The sequence below is a fragment of the Oncorhynchus masou genome, chromosome 3 (assembly GCF_036934945.1).
Source record: "Oncorhynchus masou masou isolate Uvic2021 chromosome 3, UVic_Omas_1.1, whole genome shotgun sequence".
Lineage (NCBI taxonomy): Eukaryota > Metazoa > Chordata > Actinopteri > Salmoniformes > Salmonidae > Oncorhynchus > Oncorhynchus masou.
Genome location: NC_088214.1, coordinates 13,134,735 through 13,146,671, shown reverse-complemented (window position 1 = coordinate 13,146,671; position 11,937 = coordinate 13,134,735). Strand labels below are relative to the sequence as shown.

General features: G+C 41.5%; 1 protein-coding gene across 1 annotated transcript in view; it reads left to right on the top strand.

The window, feature by feature from the left end:
- Window positions 1-9,423: 9,423 nt before the first annotated feature.
- Window positions 9,424-11,937, top strand: part of LOC135510497 (serine/threonine-protein kinase STK11-like) — a 32,262-nt gene continuing 29,748 nt past the window's right edge. Inside the window, exons 1-2 of the mRNA XM_064931490.1 lie at window positions 9,424-9,554; window positions 10,940-11,915. Coding sequence (XP_064787562.1) covers window positions 11,632-11,915 — 284 coding nt within the window. The 5' untranslated portion in view covers window positions 9,424-9,554; window positions 10,940-11,631. The remainder of the gene's footprint in view (window positions 9,555-10,939; window positions 11,916-11,937) is intronic.

The window sequence follows — 11,937 nt, the reverse complement described above, 5'->3', positions numbered from 1 at the left end:
GTTATTTCTGTACATGGTTTTGCTATTTACATCGTAAATTCAACAAATGTAAAATGCTTCACTGCAAACAATAAAAATATATACACTGAACAAAACTATAAATGCAACAGGCAACAATTTCAAAGATTTTACTGAGTTACAATTTATCAGTCAATTGAAATAAATGCATTAGGCCCTATTGGATGGATTTCACATGACTGGGACGACAGATATGCATCTGTTGGTCACAGATACCTTAAAAAAAAGATAGGGGTGTGGATGAGAACCAGTCAGTATCTGGTGTGACCACCATTCATTCGACTCATGCAGCGACACATCTCTTTCACATAGAGTTGCTCAGGCTGTTGATTGTTGAATATTGTCCCACTCTTCAATGGCTGTGCGAAGTTGATGGATATTGGCGGGAACTGGAACACCCTGCCGTACACGTCGATCCAGTGCATCCCAAACATGCTCAATGGGTGACATTTCTGGTATGGATGTCGGCCATGGAAGAAGTGAGACATTTTCGGCTTCCAGGAATTTTGTGCAGATCCTTGTGACATGAGGTTGTGCATCATGCTGAAACATGAGGTGATGGCACGACGTTGGTCCTCAGGATCTCATAACGCTATCTCTATGCATTCAAATTGCCATTGATAAAATAGAATTGTGTTTATTGTTCATAGTTTATTCCTGCTCATACCATAACCCCATCAACACCATGGGGCACTCTTCACAACATTGACATCAGCAAACCGCTCGTCCATACGATGCCATACACGACGTCTGCGGTTGTGAGGCCAGTTGGACATACTGCCAAATTCTCTAAAACAATGTTGGAGGCGGCTTATGGTAGATAGATTTATATTCAATTGTCTGGCAACAGCTCAGGTGGACATTACTGCAGTCAGCATGCCAATTGCATGCTCCCTCAAGACATGAGACATCTGTAGTGTTGTGTGACAAAAAGTGGCCTTTTATTGGCCCCAGCACAAGGTGCACCTGTGTAATGATCACGCTGTTTAAACAGCTTCTTGATATTCCACACCTGTCAAGTGGATGGATTATCTTGGCAAAGGAAAAATGCTCACTAACAGGGATGAAAACATTTGTGCGCAAAATTTAAGAAAAATAAGCTTTTTGTGCATATGGAACATTTATGAAATATTTTAAATTAAACATGGGACCAACACTTTACATGTTGCGTTTATATTTTTGTTCAGTATATCTTGATTGTGTAGTAGTGGAGTATTTTTGTAGCTGATCAGCTCCCTCTGGTGTTGACTTGTGGAAAAACAGATTTTAGTCTATGATTTCAATTTGTGTAAACTCCAATTCCACAGTGTTGATCAGATAAATATATTTATTTGCAAGATAAACTGAATGTCCATTACATAGTATGTCTAAAACACTTAGCCTTCTGTTAGTGAAAATGTTTCAATGAGCAAATAGCAAGTTTGCACTTGCAAGTAGCACATTTACATTATTGTACAGCATTGCAGGGGTGAAAGGAGAAATGGTTGAAATAAATGTTGTATAATTAAGTAATAAGGCCCGATGAGGTGTGGTATATGCCCAATATACCACGGCTAAGGGCTGTTCTTATGCGCGACGCGGAGTATCTGGACACAGCCCTTAACCGTGGTATATTGGCCATATATCATAAACCCCAGAGGTACCTTATTGCTGTTATAAACTAGTTACTAACGTAATTAGAGCAGTAAAAATAAATGTTTTGTCATACCCATGGAATACGGTCTGAAATACCACGGCCGTGAGCCAATCAGCACTCGAGGCTCGAACCACCCAGTTTATAATGTGTAATAGAGGTACACCTGGTACACCACGTTCAGCAGTAGGCACCATTTTAAACATTCAAATAGAAATATACTATTTAGAACAAACATGCCTAAGACATGTAGAATGAGGAATCTCAATGGCTCTTTTTGTGGCATTTCAATCTGCAATTTTCGGCTACTGAACGTGGCCCTGATGCCCATCTTATCCTGGGGGTTGAAGAGTTGATAACCCTTGTAGGGTGTCCTCGAAAACCTGCAACCTCATCCAGAGGTGTCATGCCCATATGGGGCAAAGGGGCTCATGCCTTCTCAGATTTGGCCTGTTTAAAAAATAATAAATATAGTTGAAGTCGGAAGTTTACATTCACAACCAAATAAACTCAGATTAAATGTTTCACAATTCCTGACATTTAATCCAAGTAAAACTCCGTTTTAGGTCAGTTAAGATCACCACTTTTTATTTTAAGAATGTGTAATGTCAGAATAATAATAGAGAGAATTATTTATTTCAGCTTTAATTTCTTTCAGCACATTCCCAGTGGATCAGAAGTTTACATACACTCAATTGGTATTTGGTAGCATTGCATTTCAATTGTTTAACTTGGGTCAAACGTTTCGGGGAGCCTTCCACAAGCTTCCCACAATAAGTTGAGTGAATTTTGGCCCATTCCTCTTGACAGACCTGGTGTAACTTAGTCAGGTTTGTAGGCCTCCTTGCTCGCACACGCTTTTTCAGTTATACCCACAAATGTTCTATGGGATTGAGGTCAGGGCTTTGTGATGGCCACTCCAATACCTTGCCTTTGTTGTCCTTAGGCCATTTTGCCACAACTTTGGAAGTATGCTTGGGGTCATTGTCCATTTGGAAGACCCAATTGCGACCAAGCTTTAACTTCCTGACTGATGTCTTGAGATGTTGCTTCAATATATCAACCAAATTTTCCTGCCTCATGATGCCATCTATTTTGTGAAGTGCACCAGTCCCTCCTGCAGCAAAGCACCCCACAACATGATTCCACCCCCGTGCTTCCACCCCCGTGCTTCACGGTGGGGATGGTGTTCTTGGCTTGCAAGCCTCCCCCTTGTTCCTCCAAATATAACGATGGTCATTATGGCCAAACATTTCTCTTTTTGTTTCATCAGACCAGAGGATATTTATCCAAAAAGTACGATCTTTGTCCCATGTGCAGTTGCAAACCATGGTCTGGCTTTTTTATGCCGGTTTTGGAGCAGTGGCTTCTTCCTTGCTGAGCGGCCTTTCAGGTTATGTTGATATAGGACTCGTTTTACTGTGGATATAGATGCTTTTGTACCTGTTTCCTCCAGCATCATCACAACGTTCTTTGCTGTTGTTCTAGGATTGATTTGCACTTTTCTCACCAAAGTACCTTCACGTCTAGGAGACAGAACACATCTACTTCCTGAGCGGTATGACTGCTGCGTGGTCCCATGGTGTTTATACTTGCGAACTATTGTTTGTACAGATGAACATGGTACTTTCAGGCATTTTGAAATTGCTCCCAAGGATGAACCAGACTTGTGGAGGTCTCCAATTTTTTTCCTCAAATCAAATTTTATTTGTCACATACACATGGTTAGCAGATGTTAATGCGAGTGTAGCGAAATGCTTGTGCTTCTAGTTCCGACAATGCAGTAATAACCAACAAGTAATCTAACTAACCATTCCAAAACTACTGTCTTATACACACAAGTGTAGGGGGATAAAGAATATGTACATAAAGATATATGAATGAGTGATGGTACAGAGCAGCATAGGTAAGATACAGTTGATGGTATCGAGTACAGTATATACATATGAGATGAGTATGTAAACAACGTGACATAGTTAAAGTGGCTAGTGATACATGTATTACATAAAGATGCAGTAGATGATATAGAGTACAGTATATACGTATACATATGAGAGGAATAATGTAGGGTATGTAAACATTCTATTAGGTAGCATTGTTTAAAGTGGCTAGTGATATATTTTACATCATTTCCCATCAATTCCCATTATTAAAGTGGCTGGAGTTGAGTCAGTGTGTTGGCTGCAGCCACTCAATGTTAGTGGTGGCTGTTTAACAGTCTGATGGCCTTGAGATAGAAGCTGTTTTTCAGTCTCTCGGTCCCAGCTTTGATGCACCTGTACTGACCTCGCCTTCTGGATGATAGCGGGGTGAACAGGCAGTGGCTCGGGTGGTTGTTGTCCTTGATGATCTTTATGGCCTTCCTGTAACATTGGGTGGTGTAGGTGTCCTGGAAGGCAGGTAGTTTGCCCCGGTGATGCGTTGTGCAGACCTCACTACCCTCTGGAGAGCCTTACGGTTGTGGGCGGAGCAGTTGCCGTACCAGGCGGTGATACAGCCCGCCAGAATGCTCTCGATTGTGCATCTGTAGAAGTTTGTGAGTGCTTTTGGTGACAAGCCAAATTTCTTCAGCCTCCTTCTGCTGTTTCCTGAAGTCCACAATCATCTCCTTAGTTTTGTTGACGTTGAGTGTGAGGTTATTTTCCTGACACCACACCCCGAGGGCCCTCACCTCCTCCCTGTAGGCCGTCTCGTCGTTGTTGATAATCAAGCCTACCACTGTTGTGTCGTCCGCAAACTTGATGATTGAGTTGGAGGCGTGCGTGGCCACGCAGTCGTGGGTGAACAGGGAGTGCAGGAGAGAGCTCAGAACGCACCCTTGTGGGGCCCCAGTGTTGAGGATCAGCGGGGTGGAGATGTTGTTGCCTACCCTAACCACCTGGGGGCGGCCCGTCAGGAAGTCCAGTACCCAGTTGCACAGGGCGGGGTCAAGACCCAGGGTCTCGAGCTTGGGGGGTACTATGTTGTTAAATGCCGAGCTGTAGTCGATGAACAGCATTATCACATAGGTATTCCTCTTGTCCAGATTGGTTTGGGCAGTGTGGTTGAGATTGCATCGTCTGTGGACCTATTTGGGTGGTAAGCAAATTGGAGTGGGTCTAGAGTGTCAGGTAGGGTGGAGGTGATATGGTCCTTGACGAGTCTTTCAAAGCACTTCATGATGACGGAAGTGAGTGCTACGGGGCGGTAGTCGTTTAGCTCAGTTACCTTAGCTTTCTTGGGAACAGGAACAATGGTGGCCCTCTTGAAGCATGTGGGAACAGCAGACTGGGATAGGGATTGATTGAATATGTCCGTAAACACACCAGCCAGCTGGTCTGCGCATGCTCTGAGGGCGCGGCTGGGTATGCCGTCTGGGCCTGCAGCCTTGCGAGGGTTAACACATTTAAATGTTTTACCCACCTCGGCTGCAGTGAAGGAGAGGCCGCATGTTTTGGTTGCAGGCCGTGTCAGTGGCACTGTATTGTCCTCAAAGCTGGCAAAAAGTTATTTAGTCTGAGGTCTGAGTCTTAGGTCTTGGCTGATTTCTTTTGATTTTCCCATGATGTCAAGCAAAAAGGCACTGAGTTTGAAGGTAGGCCTTGAAATACATCCACAGATACACCTCCAATTGACTCAAATTCTATCAATTAGCCTATCAGAAGCTTCTATAGCCATGACATAATTTTCTGGAATTTCCTAAACTGTTTAAAGGCACAGTCAATTTAGTGTATGTAAGCTACTGACCCACTGGAATTGGCCTTGAAATACATCCACAGATACACCTCCAATTGACTCAAATTCTATCAATTAGCCTATCAGAAGCTTCTATAGCCATGACATAATTTTCTGGAATTTCCTAAGCTGTTTAAAGGCACAGTCAACTTAGTGTATGTAAGCTACTGACCCACTGGAATTGTGATACAATGAAATATAAGTGAAATAATCTGTCTGTAAACAATTGTTGGAAAAATTACTTGTGTTATGCACAAAGTAGATGTCCTAACCGACTTGCCAAACTATAGTTTGTTAACAAGAAGTTTGTGGAGTGGTTGAAAAACAAGTTTCAATGACTCCAACCTAAGTGTATGTAAATTTCCGACTTCAACTGTATACAGTATCAGTCAAAAGTTTGGACACCTCATCATTCAAGGGTTTTTCCTTATTTTTACATTGTAGAATAATAGTGAAGAAATCAACACAATGAAATAACACATGGAATCATGTATTAACCTCAAAAGTGTTAAACAGATCTACATATATTTGAGATTCTTCAAAGTTGGCACCCTTTGCTTGATGACAGCTTTACACACTCTTGGCATTCCCTCACCTGGAATGATTTTCCAACAGTCTTGAAGGAGTTCCCACATACATATATTTAGATCTGTTTAATTGGGATCGGTGTACCGCTAGCGTTCCACTAGCGTTCCACTACGACAACATGAAATTGCAGAGTGCAAAACTTAACATACAAAAATGGTGATATTAAACATGAATGAAAATACAAGTGTCTAACATTGTTTAAAAGCTTAACTTCTTGTTAATCCAACTGCATTGTCAAAGGCTTTACGGCAAAAGCATACCATGCGATGATCTGAGGACAGCGCCCTGCATACACCAGCATTAAAAACATTTTTCGAACCAGCAGAGGCGTCACAAAAATCAGAAATAGCGTTAAAATAAATCACTTACCTTTGAAGATCTTCCTCTGTTTGCAATCCCAAGGGTTCCAGGTACACAACAAATGGTTGTTTTGTTCGATAAAGTCCTTTTTTATATCCCAAAAAAGTCAGTTTAGTTGGCGCGTTTGATTCAGTAATCCACCCTTTCCACTTGTTCAACATGCAGACAAAGGAATCCCAAAGGTTACTGGTAAACTTTGTCCAAACAGGTCAAACAACGTTTCTAATCAATCCTCAGGTACCCTAATATGTTAATCAATGATACAATTTAAGATGGAATGTAGTATGTTCAATACCGGAGATAAATAATGAGTGAGGGACACCTTAGAAAAACGACAAATACTTGCTAATTTTTCAAAAAACAAGCCTGGAACCCTTTCTAAAGACTGTTGAGAACTAGTGGAAGCCATAGGAACTGCAATCTGTGAGGAATTTATTTGAATATCCCATAGACTAGCATTGAACTAGCCTGTGACCTAAAAAAAAATATCTGGATGGATTCTCTTCGGGTTTTACGCCTTCCATATCAGTTCTGTTATACTACAGACGTTATTTTGGGTCCTGTGTGGCTCAGTCGGTAGAGCATGGCGCTTGCAACGCCAAGCGTCGTGGGTTCGATTCCCGCTGGGGCCACCCATATGTAAAAGTAGTGGCCCCAGCCGACTTGTAAGTCGCTTTGGACAAAAGCGTCTGCTAAATGGGATATATTATTATTATTATTATTTTTAACAGTTTTAGAAACGTCAGAGTGTTTTCTATGCAATGCTACCAAGTATATGCATATCTTAGCTTCTGGGCCTGAGTAACAGACAGTTTACTTTGGGCACGTCAGTCATCCAAACTTCCGAATACTGCCCCCTAGCCCAAAGAGGTTAACACTTTTGTGGTTACTACATGATTCCATATGTGTTATTTTATAGTTTTGATGTCTTCACTACTATTCTAGAAAAAAAATCAAGAAAAACCCTTGAATTAGTAGGGGTTTCCAAACTTTTGAATGGTACTGTGTGTATATATATATATATATATATATATATATATATATATATATATATATATATTATATATATATATCTATTATTTATTTTATTTTTTAAATAATTAAATGTATTTTTTTGGTGGGGGGGGGGGTTGTTTCTCTGTAATACTACTAGCCACCTAGCAACTTTATGAAGTTTGCTTTTGCTAGCCCGTATAGGTTCCCAGTCTCCCAACCTTATAACTAGCTACCAAGAAGCCATTTAAGGCTATCAATCAAGTTAGAGGGCTCCCAAGTGGCGTAGCGGTCCAAGGCACTGCATCTCAGTGCTAGAGGTGTCACTACAGACCCTGGTTCAACTCTAGGCTCTATCACATCTGGCCGTGATTGGGAGTCCCATAGGGTGGCGCACAATCGGCCCAGGTTGGGCTGGGTTAGGCTGTCATCGTAAATAAGAATTTGTTCTTAACTGATTTGCCTAGTTAAATAAAAATAGAGTAGCTTGCTTGTCTATCTTAGCTGGCAAGGTTGGTAGACCTTAGAAAAGCAAGCAACAACTAAATGTACTGAATAAGACAGTCTATTACCCAGAGATGCAGAGGGTAATAGTCACCAGTCAGGAGGATACAGACCGCTCCAGAGGTATGCTTAGTTATACTGAAAAATACACTTTTTTTAAAAATAGAATTAACACTAGTGTCAAGTACTTAAGTAGATTTTTGGGGTATCTGTACTTTACTATTTATATTTTTGACTACTTTTACTTCACTACATGCCTAAAGCAAATGTTCTACTTTTTACTCCATTCATTTTCTCACCCAAAAGTACTCATTACAAATCATCAATAATCAAGAGAACATCCCTCGTTATCCCTACTATTTCTGATTTGGGTGGACTCACGAAACACAAATGCTTTGTTTGTAAATTATGTCCGAGTGTTTGAGTGTGCCCCTGGCTATCCGTAAAAAAAAATGAACTAGGGAATTTTAAACAATTTATACTTTTACTTTTGATACTTAAGTATATTTTAGCAATTGCATTTTTATTTTTATACGCAAGTATATTTAAAACCAATTACTTTTAGACTTTTACTTAAGTATTATTTTACTGGGTGACTTTCACTTTTACTTGAGTTGTTTGTATTTAGGTATCTTTAATTTTACTCAAGTATGACAATTGGGTACTTTTTCGTCCACTGAGAATTAAGCATAATGATTATGGATCTAGATTGCAGGAAAAAGCTGTTTAAGGTGTTTTAAAAATGCCAAATGATCCTACTTCCGGACCACCCCCCAGCCTTCCTCAAGTACTTTATGCCCCCTCAGATTTTTGGGGTGCATGACACCCCTGACCTCATATGTACCCCTTACATCCAGGTATGGGGGGTTATCCTATAACTGCTAATTGATCAGCCCCAGCATTTGGCAGCCACGGTGGTCCTCTAATGAGGAGGGTAACAGATCTGTGAAATCAGAGCTTCAGTTTGATATTCCCTGGGGGTTTACACCAGTTAAAAATAACCCAGATTGGTCAGCTAAGCAAAAAAGGGTTGGCCTCTGAGGCTGTGGTAGCTGGATTCTTGTGTAGTGGGACAGGGTTGGCCAGTATGCAGTCAGTGCGAAAAGCAGGTCAACACCACTTACTGCACTGCTGTGACCTGAAATAGGGCTGTGTTCAGGATTACCTAAAATTGAACATTAAGAATGACATCAACAGCAATTAAAGCACCCCTGGGTGCAAATAGTCCTGGTGGCCATTTGATTAATTGTTCAGCAGTCTTTTGGACCTAGACTTGGCGCTCCGGTACCTCTATCTTTTATTTGTGATATGTTTAGAAGGAATAGATTACACCCTTGCAGAACACATGAACAATTTCTTTGGGAGGTTTTATTTGTGGTGACTTGATATGTGCATATTTGTGTCCCTAATCTGGCCTAGGTTGTTTAATGTGTTGCAGTGCTCAATTAGTTTTTCTCTAACAGTAGTTCTAGGACATTTAAGTACATTTTGTGAAGGCTGTGAGTGTTAAATAATAATACATTAAAAAAATAGTCTGGGACAATGTAGACGAGATGTTGGCTTTCATTCAACTGGAGCATATATTCAGTACCTATTGATAGTCAATGGCCTGGAGAGAGGGGGAGGTAAACAAGATGGCGGCAACCTGATAGCAGCTGCATCAATAATAGCAAACCTCATATTTATGCAGACAGAGACAAATAAAACACTACATAACATCTGTCGATAGAGTCTGGATGTTAAGGTGAGACCCTTTACCACAAAATGCTGACATTTGGCTAGCATATCTACCATCCACTTTAATTTGTATTTAGCCGTTAGCTCCTGCCGGGTAGCTAGGTAGAAAGGATATAACGTCGTTACTGTACTTCTTACTTGCTAGTAACTTTATCCGATTTTGAACATAGCCTAACTACATAGCTAGCTAACGAAACACCCATTGCATACAGTTAGACGAGTTATCTGGTTAGCTAGAATAAAATTGTAAATTCGTGCGAGTTTCAGGAAGATTGGAGTTAAGGTTTGACACCGAGATGAAATTAGTTTTATATAGGATATTCGGGGTTTCCTCTTGTCGATAGCTATTAAACCCAAACATGCCATTACTATGAAGATGGTATATTCTGAATCGGATGGATGAGAACAATTCACATCTTTAAAAAATAATAGTATGACTTTGGATTTCAATCTTCAATAGCTCTTCCACAAAGTGTGCCATGGCTGATAATGATATATTCTGAATCATGGGAGGATGGTCAAATCCACAGCTTTTTGGGCTCCTGAATGGCGCAGTGGTCTTAGGCATTGCATCTCGGTACAAGAGGTGTCACTACAGACCCTGGTTTGAATCCAGGCTGTATCACATCCGGCTGTGATTGGGAGTCCCATAGGGCGGCGCACAATTGGCCCAGCATCGTCCGGGGTAGGCTGTCATTGTAAATAAGAATTTGTTCTTAACGGACTTTCCTATTTAACTTTTTTATTTATTCATTTGGGGGAGGATTGAAAGCCTGAAGATAAAATAAAACTGTTCATTGTCCCCCGACTCCTAGGGGGAGACCTATTGAAATCTGAAATAGTCTAACAAGAAAATAGAGGTGTGGATTGTTCTCAATCCATCCCTGATTCAGAATATATCATTCATGCTTGGTTCAATATCTATTTACGAGAGACCCGAATATCCAATATAAAACGCATTTTACCTCTCCTAACGTTGAGGCGTCAAAAGCGTGTTAGCCGGTTAACGAGCTACAGTGAGTTGGGGAAGGTCGCAAGCTAGCTACTGAAATAATCGGCAAATGGCAAAATACCGGAGGCAAGCTAGCTAACTCCGCTTGGTTGCAAGCTTCTTTTTTCTATGTGCGACAGGCATTCACTGACTGAGTCGTGCAACAGAATCGGTTGTGACATTCTCGATTCGTCCTTGTTTACTTGCGTCGGGAAATATGGATCTTATGGTTTTAGTATTTTGACACCAGACCAGAAAAGTATCCTAAAATGCATAACCAGCCTTGTGGACCTGTAGCTGTCACTCATTTGCTACAAAATTAACATTTAAAATGTTAGTAGGCAAATATTCCTTGATTGATGAAAATATGACTGTTGATTAGCTACATTTTTGACCCACAGGTTCTCTGGAGCAGTATCCTGAGTTGCCAACTGGGAAAGACTCTTCCATAGAAGAGCTGACAATAAATCTAGGACCCAGAGCATAACCATACTAAAGACTGAAATAACTAATTTAGGTGTGATTGAGTATTTATTGCATCTGCACTTAGATCAAGGCAAACCAATGGTGACCATGGATCGCTACAAGGTTCTATGGCCGTCATGCTTTGCTTGGCTTTGAAACAGGACTGGTTACCTCTCCGTCTGCATGTCGCCATCTCATATCAGATCACAGATGGAGGTGACATGGAGCTAAGCAGCGGAATGTAAACTCAGCCAGACGTCCCACTCTGCTCAGTAGCACCTGTCCCACAGCCTGAACTCTCCACAAATCTTTTCACCCTGGAACCTTGGAATCGCTGGGTCTTAGTTAACTACCCCACACCACTCTGGAAACATTTACAGCTAGCCTACATATTGTTCCCACGAACTTAAACTAACCTCTGTGTTTACAGACCTACTCTATTACAAGGTAAACTGTTTCTCTCAATGCCCATGCTTGGCTACACCTCCAATGTCACTTAGTGTTTTCTAATTGAACTGTGTCCCTGAGCCACCAGCATACACAGCCCAAGCCAAAGGCTTGAGGTCACAGTCTACTATATTGGGACTGTCTGGACGCTACACGCTACAGTAACTAAGTTGATTTAACCATGAGTGTCGGGGAGCTGCAGCACCTGGACTATCTGACTGAGAATGAGCTGATGGGCATGGACACGTTCATCCACCGCATCGACTCCACAGAGGTGATCTACCAGCCACGCAGGAAGAGGGCCAAGCTGATTGGGAAGTACCTGATGGGAGACCTGCTGGGGGAGGGCTCCTACGGTAAGGTGAAGGAGATGCTGGACTCTGACACGCTGTGTCGCAGGGCCGTCAAGATCCTCAAGAAGAAGAAGCTCAGAAGGATCCCCAATGGAGAGGCCAACGTGAAGAAGTAAGTAGTGGGGTTTTGGGAG